This window comes from Elgaria multicarinata, chromosome 6 (assembly GCF_023053635.1).
Source record: "Elgaria multicarinata webbii isolate HBS135686 ecotype San Diego chromosome 6, rElgMul1.1.pri, whole genome shotgun sequence".
Classification (NCBI taxonomy): domain Eukaryota; kingdom Metazoa; phylum Chordata; class Lepidosauria; order Squamata; family Anguidae; genus Elgaria; species Elgaria multicarinata.
Window position 1 is genome coordinate 107,675,098 of NC_086176.1, and position 18,928 is coordinate 107,694,025.

Sequence of the window (18,928 nt, forward strand, 5' to 3'; positions counted from 1 at the left end):
TCCAGGCCCCAGCAGTGAATGAAGTACACAAGGCGGAGGCAGGGAGGGACACCCCAAGAGGCGGCGCCTCACTTGCTGAGTGGCAGCGCGTCTTGGCCAATGAAAGGCGCAGATGAGGAAGAACCCGAATGCCGCGGCAGCCAATGGGGCTTCGTAGCTCGCTTTCTCGACTCTCTCAGTGGAGAGCGGATAGCTGAGGAGAGGGGAGAAAAATAGGAAGAGAGGTATTTGAATATGCTAATAGGCTGGCCCCGAAGCAGCCAATCAACGTGCTCTCGTAAGGATGCGCTCCTTCCAAGGGACCACCGTGGGATGCAGGAGGAAAGATCGAATCTGATTGGGGGATGATGGAGCAGCGGAGCCAAGGTGGAAAGGGTGCGCGTTCAGCCGGCTCTGATTAAACGGAACTTTATGCAAGCCTGCATACACCAGTTGCTGGGGAACATGGGTGAGAGGGTGCTGTTGCGTCCTGCTTGTGGGTCCCTGGTCGACAGCTGGTTGGCCACTGTGTGAACAGAGTGCTGGACTAGATGGACCCTTGGCCTGATCCAGCAGGGCCCTTCTTATGTCCTTACAAAGAACGACAAATTCACACAACCTCGTGGCGAGCACGTGAAATCCCCTCATGTGTCGCCTGCCACTTATAATGGAGCGTTTTGCATTTTACAACCGTTTCTTTATTTGTTTAATATAGGAACTGTTCTCAATTCTGCTTCTTCACCTGGTCCAGGGATCAAGAACAGCAAGCAACGTCCTCCAGTCCGGAGGTTTTTGTGTGGTGCCATTGTGCTTGTTGAGGGTGGCGAAGTGGGAAGAGAGCGAGTGAATGTTTTACACACACTAAGGCCTCAGCTAGACAAGGGGGGTCGGAGGGAGGTGATCTCGCGATTTTATGATCACAAGATCGTCGTCCGGGTTCACACGCGGGGTGCGACATCGTGCCCGCCATTTTGGTTTTTTTGTTAAAGGAGATGGAGTGCACAAGCACTGGTGAGCAAATAGTAAGTTTTTTTTAAAAAAATCCCCACTCCCCACCCCCACCCCCAATGGGCAGAGAGATCTTCCATGCCCCATGCCCGGCTCCTCGTGGTTACTCATGAGGAGCCGGGACAAACCGTGATGCCCGGCCACACGTTCCACGGTCTCAGGATCATCCTGAGACTGCAGAAAAAGTGGGCAACAACTGCACAGCGATATCCTGGGGCAAGGGACGGATCATCCTTCCCTGCTCCCGGGATGCCCTGTGTGTCATTTGGAGGCACAGGGACGATCCCGGGGCGAACACCAGGATATCGCCCCGTCTAGCTATGGCCTAAGCAATCAGATGCAGCATGTTTCTTGGTAAATCTCTATTATGCAGCAGAAATGCCCTCTTGGCTGCCTGACTCCTATACAAATCTGTGGCCTCCTTAGTCCTCTTTCTTAGTCATGGATTTCCTTTTGTAGTGATGCATAAAATGGCTACTTTACTCCCCATCTTTGACAAACCAAACTACTTTTAAAAGTTATTAGTTTTGAAATCTGGAATTGCCCATTGCTGTGGCTGTGGGAAGAACTGCCAAAGCAAGAATGAAAGCTGCACATGCAGATCCATGTCTTAGGAAACCAGCAAGCTGCCTTATTTGGAAACTGTCTATTGGCCCATCTAGCCCAGTATAGTCAACACTGACTGGCAGCAGCTCTGCAGGATTTCAGGCAGCCTTTCCTGGAGATGATGGGGCCTTAACCTGCAACTTCCTGCATGCAAAACAGGTGCTCTGCTGATGAGCCACAGCCAGGCCTGCGGGGCTTCTTCAGATGGGAAACATTTTCCTGTAGGCGTTAGCATAAAATCCACATAGAGAACATCTCATTGTTCATACATGTACATAAAATGAAATGCACACTGCGTCACAAAAATTAATACCACCAGGGTAAAGATTTCACCTTCTGTTAGCCCTTGGGAGATAATGGAAGTCCATTATATTATAGTGCAAGTTACTAGAGAGGGGAAGCAGCAGCAGCCAGGCACCTCTCCATCTTGCCTGGGTCCAGCTCCAGCTGAGAGCCCCCCTTTTCCTCCTGCTACCAGCTGTCACTGCTGAACTTTGCAACTAAGAATCTAGTGCCTGAATTTGTTTTTCTCCCCCCCTCCCAATCCCCTTTCCTTTTGTATCATGTTTTTGAGATTGTAAGCCTGTGGGCAGGGACTGTCTTAAGAAATAGTTTTGTAAGCCACCTTGAGAACCTTTTTGGCTAAAGGGCAGGATAAAAATGCTAAAATAAATAAATAAATGTGAAGGGGGGACAGAAACAATATGGAATGATCTCCCCAACAAGGCCCACCTGGCGCCAACATTGTTGTCTTTTCGGTACCAGGTCAAGACTTTTCTCTTCTCCCAGGCGTTTAACAGCATATGCTGAGTTTGTAATTGACCCAGAATAGATGGATATTGTATGTAATCTGTTTTTATGCATTTTTTGGTTTTAAATTATGTATATTTGTTTTTAATGTTACATGTTTTAATCTTTGTAAACTGCCCAGAGAGTTTCAGCTATGGGGTGATATATACATGTAATAAAATAAATAAATAGGAGGGCAGAAAAAAATGGGGAAATCCCCATTTTCCCCATGGTATTTCTTGAAATATTGGGGGGATTGTTCCCCCCCCATTTTCCCACGTGCATGCGTTTCCAGTTTTCCCCTAAAGCCTTCACATCTCTACAGATTACACACAATTGAAATGGGTTCTTCTGATCAATAACCAGCAAGTGTACACAATCAAAATATGGTTTAAAATGGTAATTTACAACAGATGACCAGGAGAGGGCACTCATACTCTACATCAGCCTTTGTTCCGTAAATGGTAGCCTTTCAATATATCTGGGTTTTGTTATTTGTTTGCTTGCTTGTTTCTCCTTAAAAGTGCTTTCTTTTCTGAAACTTCTAGCATGAGAACGAGCCCTATGTAATCAAAGCTTGCATGTTGCATTCTGAATGGCAGTTCGTCTTTGCAAAAGCTATTATTTCACTGCTTGGGCAGAGGTGGGGATGGGTGTCTGACAGGGCATTTGTGAAGTTGGAAAATTTGCTTTAAAAAAAACCCTGCTCAGTAGTAAGTTGGACTAATTTATGGAACTCAAGGTGGTATCCATAGAGTTTCCCATCTTGGTAATCATCCGATTAGTTTCAGCACTGTCACATAGGCCAGTGGTTCCCAATTGGTGGTCTGTGGACCCCAGGAGGTCCGCGTAACCCACCCAGGGGGTCCGTGGCACCATTCACATATTCACCATTCATTTCTGGAGTCCACTGATGACGCATTCCTACCAGAAGCAAAATATAACATCACTGAGCACCTGCGTGATTTAGCGACTAGCTTCAGAGATTACTTCCCTGCACTTAATCCTGAAAACTCATGGATAAGGAACCCTTTTGAATGTGGTGACGTACAACTAACAACTCTATCTGCGGAAGAGCGAGATGCACTTGTTGACGTGATTTGTGATGGTTCACTGAAATCATTTTTCAAAGAATAAAGACTGGACCAATTCTGGGTGAAGGTTTTTCCTGATGATAAGAAGTTAGGTGAAATAGCTTTGAAACATCTAGTTTCCTTTTGTTCTACATATCTTTGTGAACAAACATTTTCGACATTTTGTTATATGAAGAACAAGCATAGAAATCAGCTCAATGTTGATCCAGATTTGAGATTAAAAGTAGGAAATATTGAACCGGATGTGGAAGGGATTGTTCGGGACAAAAAGAGGCATGATTTCTCCCATCACATTTAGGTTTAGTAGCTGCTAGACATGTCATAATTTGTTCAATTGGAGACTAGATGTTAGTAAAATTAAATTCGTCTTTATATTCCTAACTAAATCATTGTCAATTTTACATGGTAATATCACAAATTTTATGGTCTGTTTTTAAGTATACCTAAAATCCTTTGCTTTTTAGGGGTTACCCCTTATTTTCCCCAAAAAATTGCTTCGCACACGTAAGTACCACAGAGATAACAATTTTTTCAAAAGTAGGGGGTCCATGGCTTGGCATTTGAAAAACAAGGGGTCCACAGTACTTAGCTAATTGGGAACCACTGACATGGGTAATATCCCTGCAGCTGTACATCGCAGGGAAAGATCTGTAGCAATAGGGCTTCCAAATGGAGAACTCCTAGGAGGGCAGGCCCTTCCATGAAGCAGAGTGAAGCACCTGTTTCAGGCAGCAGAGTGGGAGAAATGATAAATTATTATTGTTGTTGTTGTTATTGTTTACATTTATATACCACCCCATAGCTGAAGCTCTCTGGGCGGTTTACAAAGGTTAAAACACTGAATATTAAAAACCAATATACAAAATTTAAAAGCATAAAAACAGATTAGATACAATATCCATTTAAAGCAACTATTCCGGGTCAGTTAAAAACTCTACATATGCTTTTAAATGCCTCGGAGAAGAGAAAAGTCCTGGAACCAAAAAGATAACGACGTTGGTGCCAGGCGAGCCTCGTCAGGGAGATGGTTCCATAATTGGGGGGGCACCACTGAAAAGGCCCTCTCCCTTGAGGCGCCCCCCTCACTTTGCCCTCACCAGGAGGGTCCACCTCCTCCTCCTCCTCCTCCTCCTCCAGTGGCTGCTTTGGAGAGCCCCACCAGTCGCTCACTTGCTGCAGCATTTGCTTCAGCAGGAGAGAGGGGCTGGCAGGGATTTCCGGAGCAGCCTTCTACTCAGTTACATGAGTGATTGCTCCAGAGAGCCCCACTGGTCCCCTTTTCCCACTGTGGCAAATGCCACAATGAGAGAGCAGCTGGTGGGGCTCTCCAGAGCAACCACCCATCCGAAACAGGGCAGGCAGCCACTTTTAGCCACATGTCCTCTGGCTCATGCTGAGAATCCTCTCATTGCGAGCCAGAGAGCAAATGGGATCTCTGTAGCTCTGCGTTGGCCAGAGACAGCACAGTTCTTCTGAGAGCCAGCCAGGCCCAAATGCCTAGCTCTAAGGGGGTCCTTCTGCAGAGCCAGGCACTATGAGAGGGGTGTCCCAGGAGATTGCCAGTACTGTGGTACAAGCAATTTCCTAGGAAACCCCATCTCGCAATGCCTGGCTCTGAGGAAGAACTCTCAGAAAACATGGGAGGGTTACAAACGAAAGACATCGTCATCTGGAACCCCTGTAAAACTCTATGAATGACGCAAGGTGATTGCATGATCAGGGTCTCATCTGGAAGCACCCCGTCTTTCAGGAAAACAAGTCATTCCTGTTTTTCTAATGGGGGGGCGGAGAGAGAATCCCAATTAGCTTCCAAGAAGCTGCGTGGTTTCCAGGAACATTGTTTGAAATCACTGGCTCATACCAAAGATATTGATCTGCAAACAGAAACAATTATTTGTTTGTTGCAGAGGGAGAAAAAGCATTAAAAGGAGAAAGACTTGGCTCATTTCAATTGCCTTTATTGTTGCTTATATACACAAGAAAATCTTGACTTGTGATTTGCTGAAAACAATTGTGCGACCCTCTAGAGCTTTTCCATTCTTTCTTTTTTAAAAAAATGCTTTGATAATACTGGAATTTGAAACAGTGTGGATTGATGATGCATCAGAGCAGAGGCAGAGGGTCCCATGAAAATGATCAAGTACGCCAAAATAAATAGATGTTGTCGTGATTCCTTTCTGGTCTGCCAGCTCAATTGCCTTGTCACAATGGCAGAATCAAAGAAAAACAAAACAAGAATGTTAGCTTATTGACATTCATAGCCACAGTGATAATTTTCAAGATATAATGATGACATTCAGACTGTATATTTGAAAGAAAATGCATAAATGTTTACTTCTTGTTGTAGGCAGAAATTATTATTATTATTATTATTATTATTATTATAATGATAATAATAATAATTTTTCCTGGAGTATTCCTCTAGTAGAGGAAGGGAAAATATACCTTCACTTCTCATGTGATGGTGAAGGCTATATTTTATTGTACTAATCTATCAAAAGAAGGCAAGAGGAAAAGGCTGTGTGGTTTCTCTGTTTTAAAGGCAGACATTAGAGGAGGGGGCGTTGAACCTCAGCTGAATTCAATTTTCGGGAAACTATTATGGGCCACATTTCAGTGGTAGGCCAAAGGCAAAAAGGACAGGCAAAACTAAAAATACTAGCAATACTAGTATATTTTAGCCGAAATCTCTAACTGCCACTTAGCAAAGTTGTAGGAAATGCATATCAACCTTTTAGAATGGAGCAGGAGAAATATGCAAAAGCCAAGAAGCCATCAAACAATCAGCCATCTGAGAAAGGGGGCTTGGCCGGTGAAAGGGGTGTGGTCACAGGGCTGTGTCAAGAGAAGGCATGGTCAGGTGCTTGCCAAGGGCCCATACGCCAGGAGTGGCCCATGGGCAACAGCCCCCTGGAGTTGCTCCCCCTCTTCACCATTACAATCTACTTGTTCACCTGCTTCTCGCTCTGGCCCAGACAACAGTGGTAGTGAGAAGGAGGAGTAGGAAGTTAGGGTGATCATATGGAAAGGAGGACAGGGCTCCTGTATCTTGTATTGAAAAGGGGATTTCAACAGGTGTCATTTGTATGCATGCAGCACCTGGTGAAATTCCCTCTTCATCACAACTGTTAAAGCTGCAGGAGCTCTGCCCTCTTTTGTATCTGGTCACTCTACAGTAGGTATCACTGCCTGCTTACTCACTAGTTCTTCTCCTGTCAAGCAAGCAAGTGGTAGCAATGGTGGTGGTGGTGGTTGTGATGATGATGATGATGATGATGATGATGATGATGATGATGAGCAATAGGAGCTGATCACAATGGTGCCAAGAAGGTAGATTCACTGAATGAGGGGGACTACTGAGGTTGCCTTGTCCTAGGGCCCTCAAAAACCTAGAATTGGCATTGTGGGGCCATCTGGGAAATCCAGGTAGGCTAGCTTCAGCCCATGGGCCTGAGGTTCAACACCCCTACATTAGTGCGAAAGCAGACTTTGAATATACCCATTTCAAATTTTACAGGAAAATAATTCCAAATATCACACGTCCACTTCCCAGGTGCAATTTTAAAACATTAAAAATGCAAGATTCAGTTTTCATATTTTGAATGTTAGCAAGAAATTTCACAATGCTGCAGCAGATCTGAGATACTGGTTATTGGATGTTGGAAATGACAGCATTTTAAACACTTCAATCAAATACACACTAACATTCTTCATTTTTGCAATATGTTTCTCTCCAGCCTTTCTTCCTTGGAACTCAAGGCGGGGTCGTAGGATTCCAAGGAAGGTTCTTGCCCAGGTGTGGATCAGACCCAGATCTACCTATCTTCAACTAGGTAAATCAGGTGCCTTCAGACCATGCTTTGACACAAAAGATCAACTGGGAAAATATGGTTTTGAAACTTAATTTGAACAAAGGTCCACTTAGATTTACTTACTTATTTTAGAAAATTGCCCCTAACTTTGTATTACCATTATGCCTGACTCATTCGTTCTTCTTTTGAGTATTGCACAGTGATGTACGGAAAGCCCAATGGTGGGAGTGCCTGGCTACAGAGAGGGATATAACATTTCCAGAGGTTTCAAGTGGCCACCATATATTCAAGAGCAGCTAGAATTGGCCCTAAGATTAAGGGCACTAGCTATACTAGAGTGGCCAGATACAAAAGAGGGCAGGGCTCCTGCAGCTTTAACTGTTGTGATGAAAAGGGCATTCCACCAGGTTCTGCATGCATACAAATTACACCTGTTGAAATTCCCTTTTCTATACAACTGTTAAAGATACAGGAGCCCTGTCCGCCTTTTCCTATGGGCACCCTATCTTAGCCTCTTATTTTACATTCTCCAGGGACTCCTCTCTCTGAGTGGTTCCACCTCCTCCTTGCCTCTAGGCTCTTCCTCTGGGCCAGGGGTCCAGAACCTCAGGTCTGGAGGGGGAAAATTCATCAATCTGGGGTCCCCATCTGACTCTTCGGGGTTCCCTAGAAGGCTACACCCCTCTTCCCCCAAATACCGATAGTTTGATGGTTTCTTGTCTTTTTTGCAGCTTTTTTCTCATTCTAAGAGTGTCTTTACATTAAGGGGGGAAACCCCGCACTCTTACCAAGAGGTGGTTTTTTTTAATCCACGGGTCTTTCCACATTCACTACAGGCTCCTTCAGATGGCGACCAACAGCGACCATGTGATTTGTAATTAAAATCTTCCCTTCTGGGCAATGTTCCATAAAGTTCAATGAAACAGCGCCACTAGTGGTGGAATTAATCCTGCGATTAGTTTAAATACGAGATTATCTCTGGGTGTGTGTTTTTAGTGAGATTTCCGGGGGAAGGCGCAGGAGACGTCATGGAAGTTGACGGCGTCATGTAAAGGACCTGCAAATTTCCGTGAGTGACCAATCATGAGCGTGGGAATAAAGCTCATGTAGAGAAGCTCTAAAAGGTTGAAATGCCTCCTCTTAGGCTTGGTTGCTGGCTGTAAGAATTTAAGCTAAACAAAGGCCTTTTGCCTTTGGTCCTATCTCCCATTGGAATGTGACCGCCGAGAGCTTCTCCGAAATTGGATGAAGCCCTTGGGCTGAAAGAGGTTCTCCCTCCCTGCTCTAGAGCCAATCTGCCCAACCACTCAGAAAGAGAAAGAGAAAGAGAAAGAGAGAGAGAGAGAGAGAGAGAGAGAGAGAGAGAGAGAGAGAGAGCACAAGACAAGGAAGGACTCCATCTCCTCTTGTCACTGTTTGCCTGCTTGGAGAGGGCAGCTGAAGAAGCAGCAACAGCAAGGAGGAGGAACAGCAAGGCCAGGCAGCTCTGGTCATTGGTGGTGGGCTGCCAGCAGCGGCGAGGTTGGGGCCTTAGTACCAAGCAAGCGGAGGAGGAGAAAACAGCAAGTAACAAAGCTGGCACATCAAGAGAGCAGTTATGATATGGTCCTGGATCAGCACCAGATTCCTCCAAGAGGTGCAAAGGGGAGGAACTAACAGGGCCATTGTCCATTGAACTAGAAGTGCACGCACAGAAAAATCACAAATTCATTGCGGGTCTTAGGAGAATAAATACATAAATAATATTTTTAATGAATGTTGCCAGGCTATTTAAGGTTATAAATATATACTGTTCCTAAGTTCTGCGTAGGTGGATGTCATCACTTCATTGAATCAAACTGAGACTAGGCCCTAGACTAGACTCAAGAAAATGCAGAGTTTATGTTGTTGTTGTTATTGTTGTTGTTGCAGCTGAGGTATATCAATAGTTTGGAACAATTGTTCCTGGTTCTTTTCTTCTGTCCTTTCTAGACAACTGTCCAAATGCCTGAAAATATTATATTTTGTCAATGTTCCTCTACTTAATTCCCTGTCTGTGGAAAGCTAGTGTGTCAGGGATAAAGGAGATATGCAATTCTGCACCTTTCTTCATTAAAGATTGCACTACGTCTTGACCCAGTTCACACATCACAACAAACCACAGTTAACAAACCATGTATTGTTGAAAAGACAAGCGGGAGCGAGTAGGCAAAGCTGCTGGTTCCTGGGAATGGTTTAATCAGGGGCTCCAACTTTGGGGTTTCTCTCTCCCAACAACCAAGGGTTTTGGTTCAGACATCTCAATAAACAATGCAGGGACATCCCTGGGTTGTTTAGCTCTGCCTGCCTGCAGAAGGCACAAGTGGAAAGGAACCAGCATGCTCGCTCTCTTGCACTTCATTTTCAACAACCCACGTTCTGTTAGCCACGGGTTATTGCAGCATGAAGCTAATCTGAACACGCAGTTCAGCCGATCCATGAAGGCCAGTGGTTTCAGTTTTGTCAAATTGAATGCTATAGCCAACGCTAAATTTGTAGCCAAATTTTAATCCTCAATGCTGGTTACTAGCATTCAAAAGTATAAAATGCTTATGGGTTTGTGTTCCCCTTTACTTCCATAAAGTGTTACATTCTTTTTCACAATATATAATAAGACTTTCATTGTTGCTGCTGCTGCTGCTGCATTTAAAGGGTAACAAATTATCTTGGGAGGCAAGATCTTGGTAGCCGTGTCAGTTAAAGCAAAAGGAAGTCACATAGCAAGCAATCTTTCATAAGGACCTACTAGTGTGCGAAATTCAGTATGCATTTTAAAAGAGTCATGTGGAATTCAAAAGCCTGCACGCTTCATTTTGAACACTCCTAATAAAAGATATTAGCTCCATTATGGATGCAACAAAAGTACTATATGAGCTTTTCGAAAGTTAAGTAATAAGCAGGGTACATTTTCAGTTGCAAGTGGAAAAAATAACATCGTCCAATGATCAAAATGCTGCAAAGAAGGTAATACATTTTTTTTTTTAGAAAAGCACATACTATTTACACATTTTCAATCGCTCCTTTAAAAAAACATTAATCAAGCAGATTAAATAGAAGTATATAACATTTCTTCTTCAATATACAAATCAAACAAAACTGATTAATTAGTAAGGTGCTCAGAAATGTGAATGAAAACAGAGCCTACAGCAAAGCCATTGTGCATTTGTTTGTTTATTTACAATCTTTCTTTGAAATTTCACTTGATTCCTTTACCTTCCAAGGAGACTTCAGTGCAAAACATCTGTTGCAAAAGAGCTGCGTTTGGGTCTTGGCTAATCCTGGGAAACTCTTATAACTGGATTTTTTTTCAAAGATTTTTTTTTTTTTTTTTTACATAGGTAAGCTCCAGAGCTGCTGACCTGAAAGCGAAAATTATTATTTATTAGGATTATTTTCTGCCTCTCTCCCTGTTTTTAAAAAATAATAATTAATTTTTTTTTGACCTAGGTAAGCTCTAGAGCTGCTGTCCTGAAAGTGAAAGTTATTATTTTTTAGGATTATTTTCACTCCTGATATCTACACAAGGGATCATTAGTAACATTCAACCCTTGGCTTAATCCACCCTTTCCCAACCTGGTGCCCTCCAGGAGTTTTGGACTGCAGCTCCCAGCATTCATGACCATTGCTCATGCTGGCTGGGGCCCATGGAATCTGAAGACCAAAGCATCTGGTGGACATGAGCTTGGGGAAGGTTCACTAAATTACTGATCTTAAACAATTGGCTCAGTGGTAGAGTGGAAATAAAATTCCACGCCAGTTCAAAACTTAATAGCATTTCAGCATTCAAATTCAACTTTTAGAAAGTCTCACTTTTTCTCACTTTGCTTTTGAAATCTGACTTTGCTGGATATTAAAAACAAAACTGTTGTTGATGAACGTTAAGGCAATAGTAATATCAACTTGCTATATGCAATACTTCTTAAGGCGCTGGGCCGGGGAGCATCTTGAACTGTGGTTCCCAGCAGTCGGACTGCAGGTCCTTACTTCTTAAAGACCACTGCTTGCTATGACCCTGGCAGACTGCTCTCAAAGCTTCAGGGGTGCCATCTAGGCCACAAGACCCGCCTGCCTGAGCATCCAGTCAGCTGACCCCTGAAGACCAATCCCTGTTCACCAGACCCTATAATACCCATGCTTCAAAGCTTCTTCCTCAATCCAAGTAATTTTTCTTCTGGGTAAAAATATAGACCTGATTCGCGCTTAACAACCTGGAGTACAGGTTGACTATGGGCTCTTATTGAAACATGGGTTGTCGTTACGCACAAACCAGGCCATATTTTAAACCAGGTAGATCTCCAGATGTAGATCCAGAGGGAGAGGCAGGTAAGAAATCAATATTAGATGATGATGAAGATGATGATGATGATGATGATGATGATGATGTTTTGGAGTTCAGCTCCCATAATCCAATGGCCAGAATGCTGGGAGCTGAAGCTGAAAATATCTGAAGATCCACCTTCCATCTGGTCTAACGATCTGCTCCCTTTCTCTGATTTCTGCCCTTGATTGAGACCCCTACCTGGTTCTGATGGCACACCGCCTCTGGCCTATCTGAATTCCCTCTTCATCACAACAGTTAAAACTGCAGGAGCTGTATTAGAGTGACCAGATACAAAGGAGGGCAGGGCCCTACCTCTCTCCCTGTTTTGAAAAAATAATAATTAATTTTGATGTGAAGGCTTTTGTTGGTGCTGAAAACCATGGGTACAAAGAAGTTGTTTATTGTGTTGGGCATGTCACTTATTCTTTGCACACCTCCCATGGCAGCCATTTTGTGGTGGTGCCTAGGAGAGTTTCTCAAACATCCAAATGTGCCCACAGCCCAAATATTTACCTAGCCCTGGTCTATTATGATATGCAGTGGCTCCCCAGGATCTGAGACGGAGCTCTTTCCCGTCACCTGCTACCTGACCCTCCTAACTGAAGGCACCAGGGACAGAACCTGGGACCTTCTGCACGTGAAGCATGCCTCTTCCACTGAGCAATGGCCTGTCCCTAAAGAACTAGTGCTTATAAGCATGAGTTACAGGCCAGATGTCCCCATTTCTCCCATCTGAGCCTGCCCAGGTTTTAAGGCCTTTCAGGGAGACTCTCCTCACATTTGGTGGGAGCACGAGAGAGGGCCTTCTCAGTGGCTGCTCCCAGGCTGCAGCGCCCCTGCAGAGGGAAGCTGGGTTGGCTGTCCTTCTACCATAGGGTGACTATATTTGGGAAACCAAAAAAGAGGACACCTAGTGTGTGTGTGGGGAAGCAGCTTTCCGAGTCCTGCAGAAAGTACGTTATTCCCCCGCCACCTTAAAGAACCCGATTGGAGTGGAGGAGGGGAAAGGATTTCATTCTGCACCACCACCATCCACTCCAATGGGGGCCTTTTCTATAATGTCCACGAATGACCCACTTTTCCCTTTAAGACCTCAATTGGAGCTTGGGGTAGGGGAATGATGTGCCTCAAGAAAGCATGTCACTCCCTCCTGCCATGCTAATGGCAGCCTTAAAGGGGAAGGTGTGTCATTCCAGGACATTATTGAAAATTATAGAAAATCCCCCCTGACACCATGGAAAGAACAAAAACCAGGACAAATCCAGGGAAATCCTGACAGTTGGTCACCCTATTCTACCAATAAGCAAAGGCGCTTTTATTCAGGCAAGCCTTTGGTATGCCAGCTGTTGCTGAATGGGTTCTATTAGGTTGAGTGCTTTTTAAATTCATTTTATTGTTGTGTTTTTAAACTATGTTTTTAATCGATTTGCTTTTTTTAATAGCCAGATATAACTAAATTTGTTTTAATCTTGGTTTTTATGACTGTTAGCTTGCCTTAAGCACCATTTTGCCTGGTGAAAAGGCCAGGTACAAATCATATAAATACATCTCAACTCATGCCTGTGCTAACAACTAATAGGCAGGCAAAATCACAATCTCGAAGTCTCAGCTCCAGGCTGCAATGCAGTACAGGGACAGTAATATCGCCTTGCCGTACCAACATAGTGGTGGTAACAATGACAGAGAAAATATGTGGGAAAAGCTTTGGGCTCTCAGGAAAAGTTTCACTAATGTGAAAAGTATGTAAAGTGTATATTATTATTATTATTATTATTATTATTATTATTATTATTATATTTATTTGTATCCTGCCTTTTGCCCAATGCTGGGCCTCAAGGCGGCCTTACAAAGTTTAAAACATACATGGGGGGTGGGGAAACAAAACCATAAACGTTTAAAATACACAACAAAATTATAAGACATTAACATAGATGGAGGGCCAGATTATTCTCCAAAGGCCTGCTGGAACAAACAAGTTTTAGCCTGCTTCCGAAAGCCCATCAAGGAGGGAGCCAGCCTAGCTTCCCCGGGAAGAGAGTTCCAGAGCACTGGAGCAGCCACCGAGAAGGCCCTCTCCCATGTTTCCGAAACTTCACAGCGCGCCTGTGAAGATGGTGGGACTGAAAGAAGGGCTTCTCCAGAAGATCTTAAAGCACGACCAGGCTCATAAGGGAGAATACATTCTTTCAAATAACCAGGACCCGAGCCATAAAGGGCTTTATAGGTCACAACCAGCACTTTGAATTGTGCCCAGAAACAGACCGGAAGCCATTGAAGCCGTTTTAACAGGGGCATTGTATGCTCCCTGTAACCAGCCCCAGTCAACAATCTGGCTGCAGCTCTTTGAACCAGCTGGAGTTTCCGAACACTCTTCAAAGGCAGCCCCACGTAGTATTTATGTAAAGTGTCATACTAATGTTCCCTTCTATTCAGCCCTGGTTAGGCCTCATCTTGAGTATTGCATCCAGTTCTGTGCACCACACTTCAAGAAGGATGCAGTCAAGCTGGAGTGTGTTCAGAAGAGGGCAATGAGGGTGGTCAGGGGTCTGGAAACAAAGCCCTATGAGGAGAGACTGAAAGAACTGAGCATGTTTAGAGAAGTCTGAGGGGAGACATGATAGCACTCTTCAAATACTTGAAAGGCTGTCACACAGAGGAGGGCCAGCTTTTCTCAATCATTCTGGAGTGCAGGACATGGAATAATGGGCTCAAGTTAAAGGAAGCCAGATTCCGGCTGGATATCAGGAAAAACTCCCTGACTCAATGGCCTTATAGGCCCCTTCCAACTCTACTATTATATGATTCTATCAATCATGATGTCAATAAAAACAAGGGAGCCCCATTATCTAAAGGAGGATTCCCTTCAACCTCACATCTGGCAAAGCAAGGGATTTGAACTCTCTCTGTAAAATTAACAGTTTAGCGATTTTTGTCTATAGGGCCAGATCTACACCTTGTGTCAGATCATTATGAAAGTGGAATAAAAAGCAGGAAATAACACCATGGAAGTGGTATACGGAATGTGGATTGTGTCCCAACAGTTATCAATGCACTTCAATATCACTATAAAGCAGTAGTATAGATCTAACCTAGGACTCTTCTGCACTGGAGACTGATGTCCAAAACATACCATCGAAGGTAAAAAGCAAGACTGTTAAGGCAGCATAAGAACCCCCAACATTTCATTCACACCTCTGGATTCCTTTTAAGACTGCTTCCAAAGCATCAAAAATGGGGATCTTGGTTTGGTCTTGCCCTTAACATGAAGGCATTTCAATAGCATCGCTTAAAGAGTTGACATGTTTCAAGTGTGATCAAACCTTGGTTGATATTCAGCATTGGGTAATTAGTGCGTAAAATCAGAATTTTTAAGGAAATTAGCCACGAATAACAGAAGTCTGCTCCATTTTTCTTCCTTCCTTTTTCTTTTTCTTTTTTACCACCTCTCTTTATGATACACCTCTGTCTGTACAATCTCCTTGGGATGTTCCGCCAGGCATGCACCATTGATGTCTTTGAGCTTGCTGTCGGGCAGGTCTTCGGGCTTGGTGCAAAGTTTTAACGCCCTGGAAATGAAGACGTCCAAGTCGAACTGAGGGTCGCCTTTGCTGTCGACCTCCTTGGATTCTTTGTGGAGATGGTGAGGAGAAGACGGCAAACTCCGTTCTTGAATCTCCGGCAGGGGATTGGGGCATTCAAGGCCCGTCTGGGTACTTGTCACCCACTGTGCTATCTCCAGGAAAAGGTTCGACGGTTCTTCTTCCAAAGCTAACTCTGCTGTGGGTGCAATAGACGCTCTTTTCCAGTGGGACAAGTCTAAGATGAGCTTGGGCTCGGAGTAATGGTGGAGTTTGTTGTCTCTGCACAGCAGCTTGTCTAAGTAGGAAGGCGAGCCCACTTTGTAATCACACGAGCGCCCATAATCCCCTTCGAACGCTCGGTCCATCGAAGAATGCGACTGCTCCAGGAACCTCTCCGAGCTGCTCTGGGAGTATTTGCGGGGATCCACTTGAGCTTCCTCGGCAATGGACTCCGATCCCGCGCGGGGGTCGCGCTGCACCTCGTCCAAATCATGGCCCTTCTCATGTCGCCATTCCAGATCTGACGATAAGCTCACTTGGTACCTGTTTTGTTCAAAATGACTATGGTGTTAGCTGTGCAATGAAACACCTTGTGCGTAAGTTAACATCTCCCCATTCTCAACTGAGGGCCCTCATCTTTCAATGATTCATTTGAGATATTTTTTAAATCTTGTCTTATGTTTTCCAGACATTTCCAGGTCGCTTACATCTAAAGTATTTCAAACATTAAGAATCTCTAAAATCAGTCTTAACAACAAGATACACATCCCCTAGTGAAGCTATGTCTAAGGGCTCATCTACATCTATGAGCCTTCCAGGAGGGAGTGGGGAGGATCCCGGGCTTTCCGGCTTCCAGGATCCTCCCCCAGGATGCACATGCCAGCACGACGTCCCAGAAATAAAGAGGGACGTTCGGGCACAGTGTGGGGTTTTTTTGTTTTTGAAGCAGGAGCCGGAACGTACAATTGCACAGCCCCGACCCTGCGCAAAATGTAAGTACAAAAGAAAACCAAAAAAATATGAAAACTCGGCAAGGAAAAGTGCCAACAGCCATCCCAGGGAAGGCGAAAGTATTACCCCACCCCCACCCCAATGGGCATGGAATCCCCCCTCCAGCTCCATGCCTGTTTGCTGAGGCCCTACTCATGGGGAGGAGGGAGGGCCCGTGAGTCCGTGCCACACCGCCTGCGGTCCTCAAGGTTGTCCCAGGACCGCGGGAAAAATCATGATAAAAGTAGTCCAAAAAGTGAGTGGTCGTCCCCGGTTGACCCTGGAATCCCCTGTGCATCATATGGATGCACAGGGATGACCTTGAGCTGACCCCAGGATAAATGGATGGTGAAGACATGCCTAAGATCATATAACTGGACGTATAAATGGGCTGAAAGCCCTGTTCTTCCTCTTTTGGCTCCCCATTCCCAATGTTAAATGTTAGATTGTAAACTCCTTGGGGCAAGGAATTGCCTTTTGGGGGGGATGGGTTACTCTGCTAAACACCACATATTCACATACATTAATGACACATATTCAATAATAATTATTCTCTCCTTTTGTTTTTTAAGCCTGTCCTTCCACTCCAAAGTTACTTTGGAGACGGCACAATCTCCCTAACTCCTGATGTCATAGGATGACAATAATAAATCCTCTTATTATGTTTAGTCTTCATGCCCTACTGCCTAAATTAATATAACTGGACTGAATGCGTATTCTTCCTCACTTGCTCCGGTAAACGGGGGCATATCTAGAACTTGGCATACTCCACATCCAGAGAAAAATAAAGAGAACCTGAATTCTGTGATCTGCGTAAATTATCTAGATTAAGCACATCTGCATACATTAGCATGTGAGTCTTGAAGAGAGCCAAAGCACTATGCAGAGCACCCAAACCTCATGTCCTGACTCCTGGAACTTGTGTTCTGCTCATGTTCTGGCTTCAGACTATGCATTGACCCCGAATTTTCACACCTACTGTAGCTTTACAGCCTTAAGGACTAGAAACTTGCTGAGGCTGATGAATTCTGTGCTCTCATCCTAGATGGCAACAGAAACGTTGACCAAAGAGGTACCAAAACTTTGACCAAAGTGGTACTGCATCTTGGGAAATTTGGATGCTCCTACAGAACCGTGGTATACAGGCAATCTAGTGAATAAATGTACCTGTCCCAATTGGACATCTGGCTTTGGTTGGCTTCCATCAGCAAAATATCATCAATCTCGTCTTCAATCCGGAAAGGGTGTTGAGAAACGGGCTCATCCTCAGGACAGTAATATGGACTCATATAAGGATGCTGCAGGCCCATCTCTGCAGTCAAACGGTCCATGGGATTGAATGTGAGTATCTTCTCCAGAAAATCTATAGCTTTGAGTGGCAGAGAATAAATCATCAGGCCAGCAGTACGTACGCAAAAGCGGTTCTTGTTCCTAAAAGAACAGTCTCGCAGGTCCATTCCATGCATGATAAGAATAGTCACCCCTGACATCAGATAAGGACTTAACCTTTAAGCTCTTTCTATTTAATTACGGTCTGTAATTGTCCTTGATTCAAAAGTAAAGCTCTAATTATACTTAATGGGAATGACGTGCACACTTTGTAAGACTGGTGAGGACTATGAATCTTAGGCCCAATCTACATGGAAACAGAATGAGAAGTGCTTTCTGCTTATATCTGGATTTGCATGAAATTGCTTTGGTCCGTCAGTACCTAAAAACCCTCTTTTACAGGTCAGAAACCGCTTGAACCCCCCATACTTCGGGGTTGGATGGGCGGAGTAGAACTGAATGTCATCAACCCCATAGGAGCTGCTCCTTGTTCCCTGTCCCATCCAAGCTCCCCTGCTCAGGGAAGTTTACTGGATGTGCTGAATTAAGCCCCTATAGTTTATCCCACACCTCTCCCCATTCATCTGCCTTAAAACTGTCCTATTGTGAATGGGAAAAACAGGCTACATAATCCGAATGGGTAAAGCAGTTTATGCACTGCTGTGAATGCTTGAAACAGCGCTACTGCGATTTTCTGAATGGGAAAACCAGGTTGCATACTGTGAATAGGAACAGCAGCTACGGGGTGCTACTGTGAATGCTTGAAACAGCGCTACTGCGATTTTCTGAATGGGAAAACCAGGTTGCATACTGTGAATAGGGACAGCAGCTACGGGGTGCTACTGTGAATGCTTGAAACAGCGCTACTGCGATTTTCTGAATGGGAAAACCAGGTTACATTCTGTGAATAGGAACAGCAGCTACGGGGCTACTGTGAATGCTTGAAACAGCGCTATTGCGATTTTCTGAATGGGAAAAACAGGCTAGATGTTGTGAATGGGAAAGCAGATCTACTGTGAATGGGGGGGGAAGAGGGAACAGGGGTAGAGAAAAGGGAGCAGCCCTACCCCTTGACCAGGTTGCAGAAATTGACATGCCCACGATTTAATACTGGGTAGGGGGAATGGGACACACTGCAGCGGAACTGCGCAGGAACAGCTTTTAAGGAATAAGGCGCACTAAAAAAAGTTTCCAAAATTCTGCCTTTTCAAGAGCGAAGCTGCAAGGTTGCTGAAGATTGGCAACAGCATCATCTGTCATGAACGACCCTTGTGTGCTATAGGTATGCACAAAATCGGAGGTGTAGATTGGTCCCTAGACCTCTTAAAATTAGGACAAGAGTCAACGTAGTAAATAGAGCCAGGTCTAGAAAACATGACTGGGAGCTCAATCTTATGCATT

General features: G+C 44.4%; 1 protein-coding gene across 1 annotated transcript in view; it reads right to left on the bottom strand.

Annotated features, from left to right (window-relative positions):
- Positions 1 to 15,058: 15,058 nt before the first annotated feature.
- Positions 15,059 to 18,928, bottom strand: part of MAPK4 (mitogen-activated protein kinase 4) — a 52,576-nt gene continuing 48,706 nt past the window's right edge. The window contains exons 4-5 of the mRNA XM_063128257.1: positions 17,366 to 17,567; positions 15,059 to 15,751 (exon numbers count right to left, since the gene is read on the bottom strand). Coding sequence (XP_062984327.1) covers positions 15,064 to 15,751; positions 17,366 to 17,567 — 890 coding nt within the window. The 3' untranslated portion in view covers positions 15,059 to 15,063. The remainder of the gene's footprint in view (positions 15,752 to 17,365; positions 17,568 to 18,928) is intronic.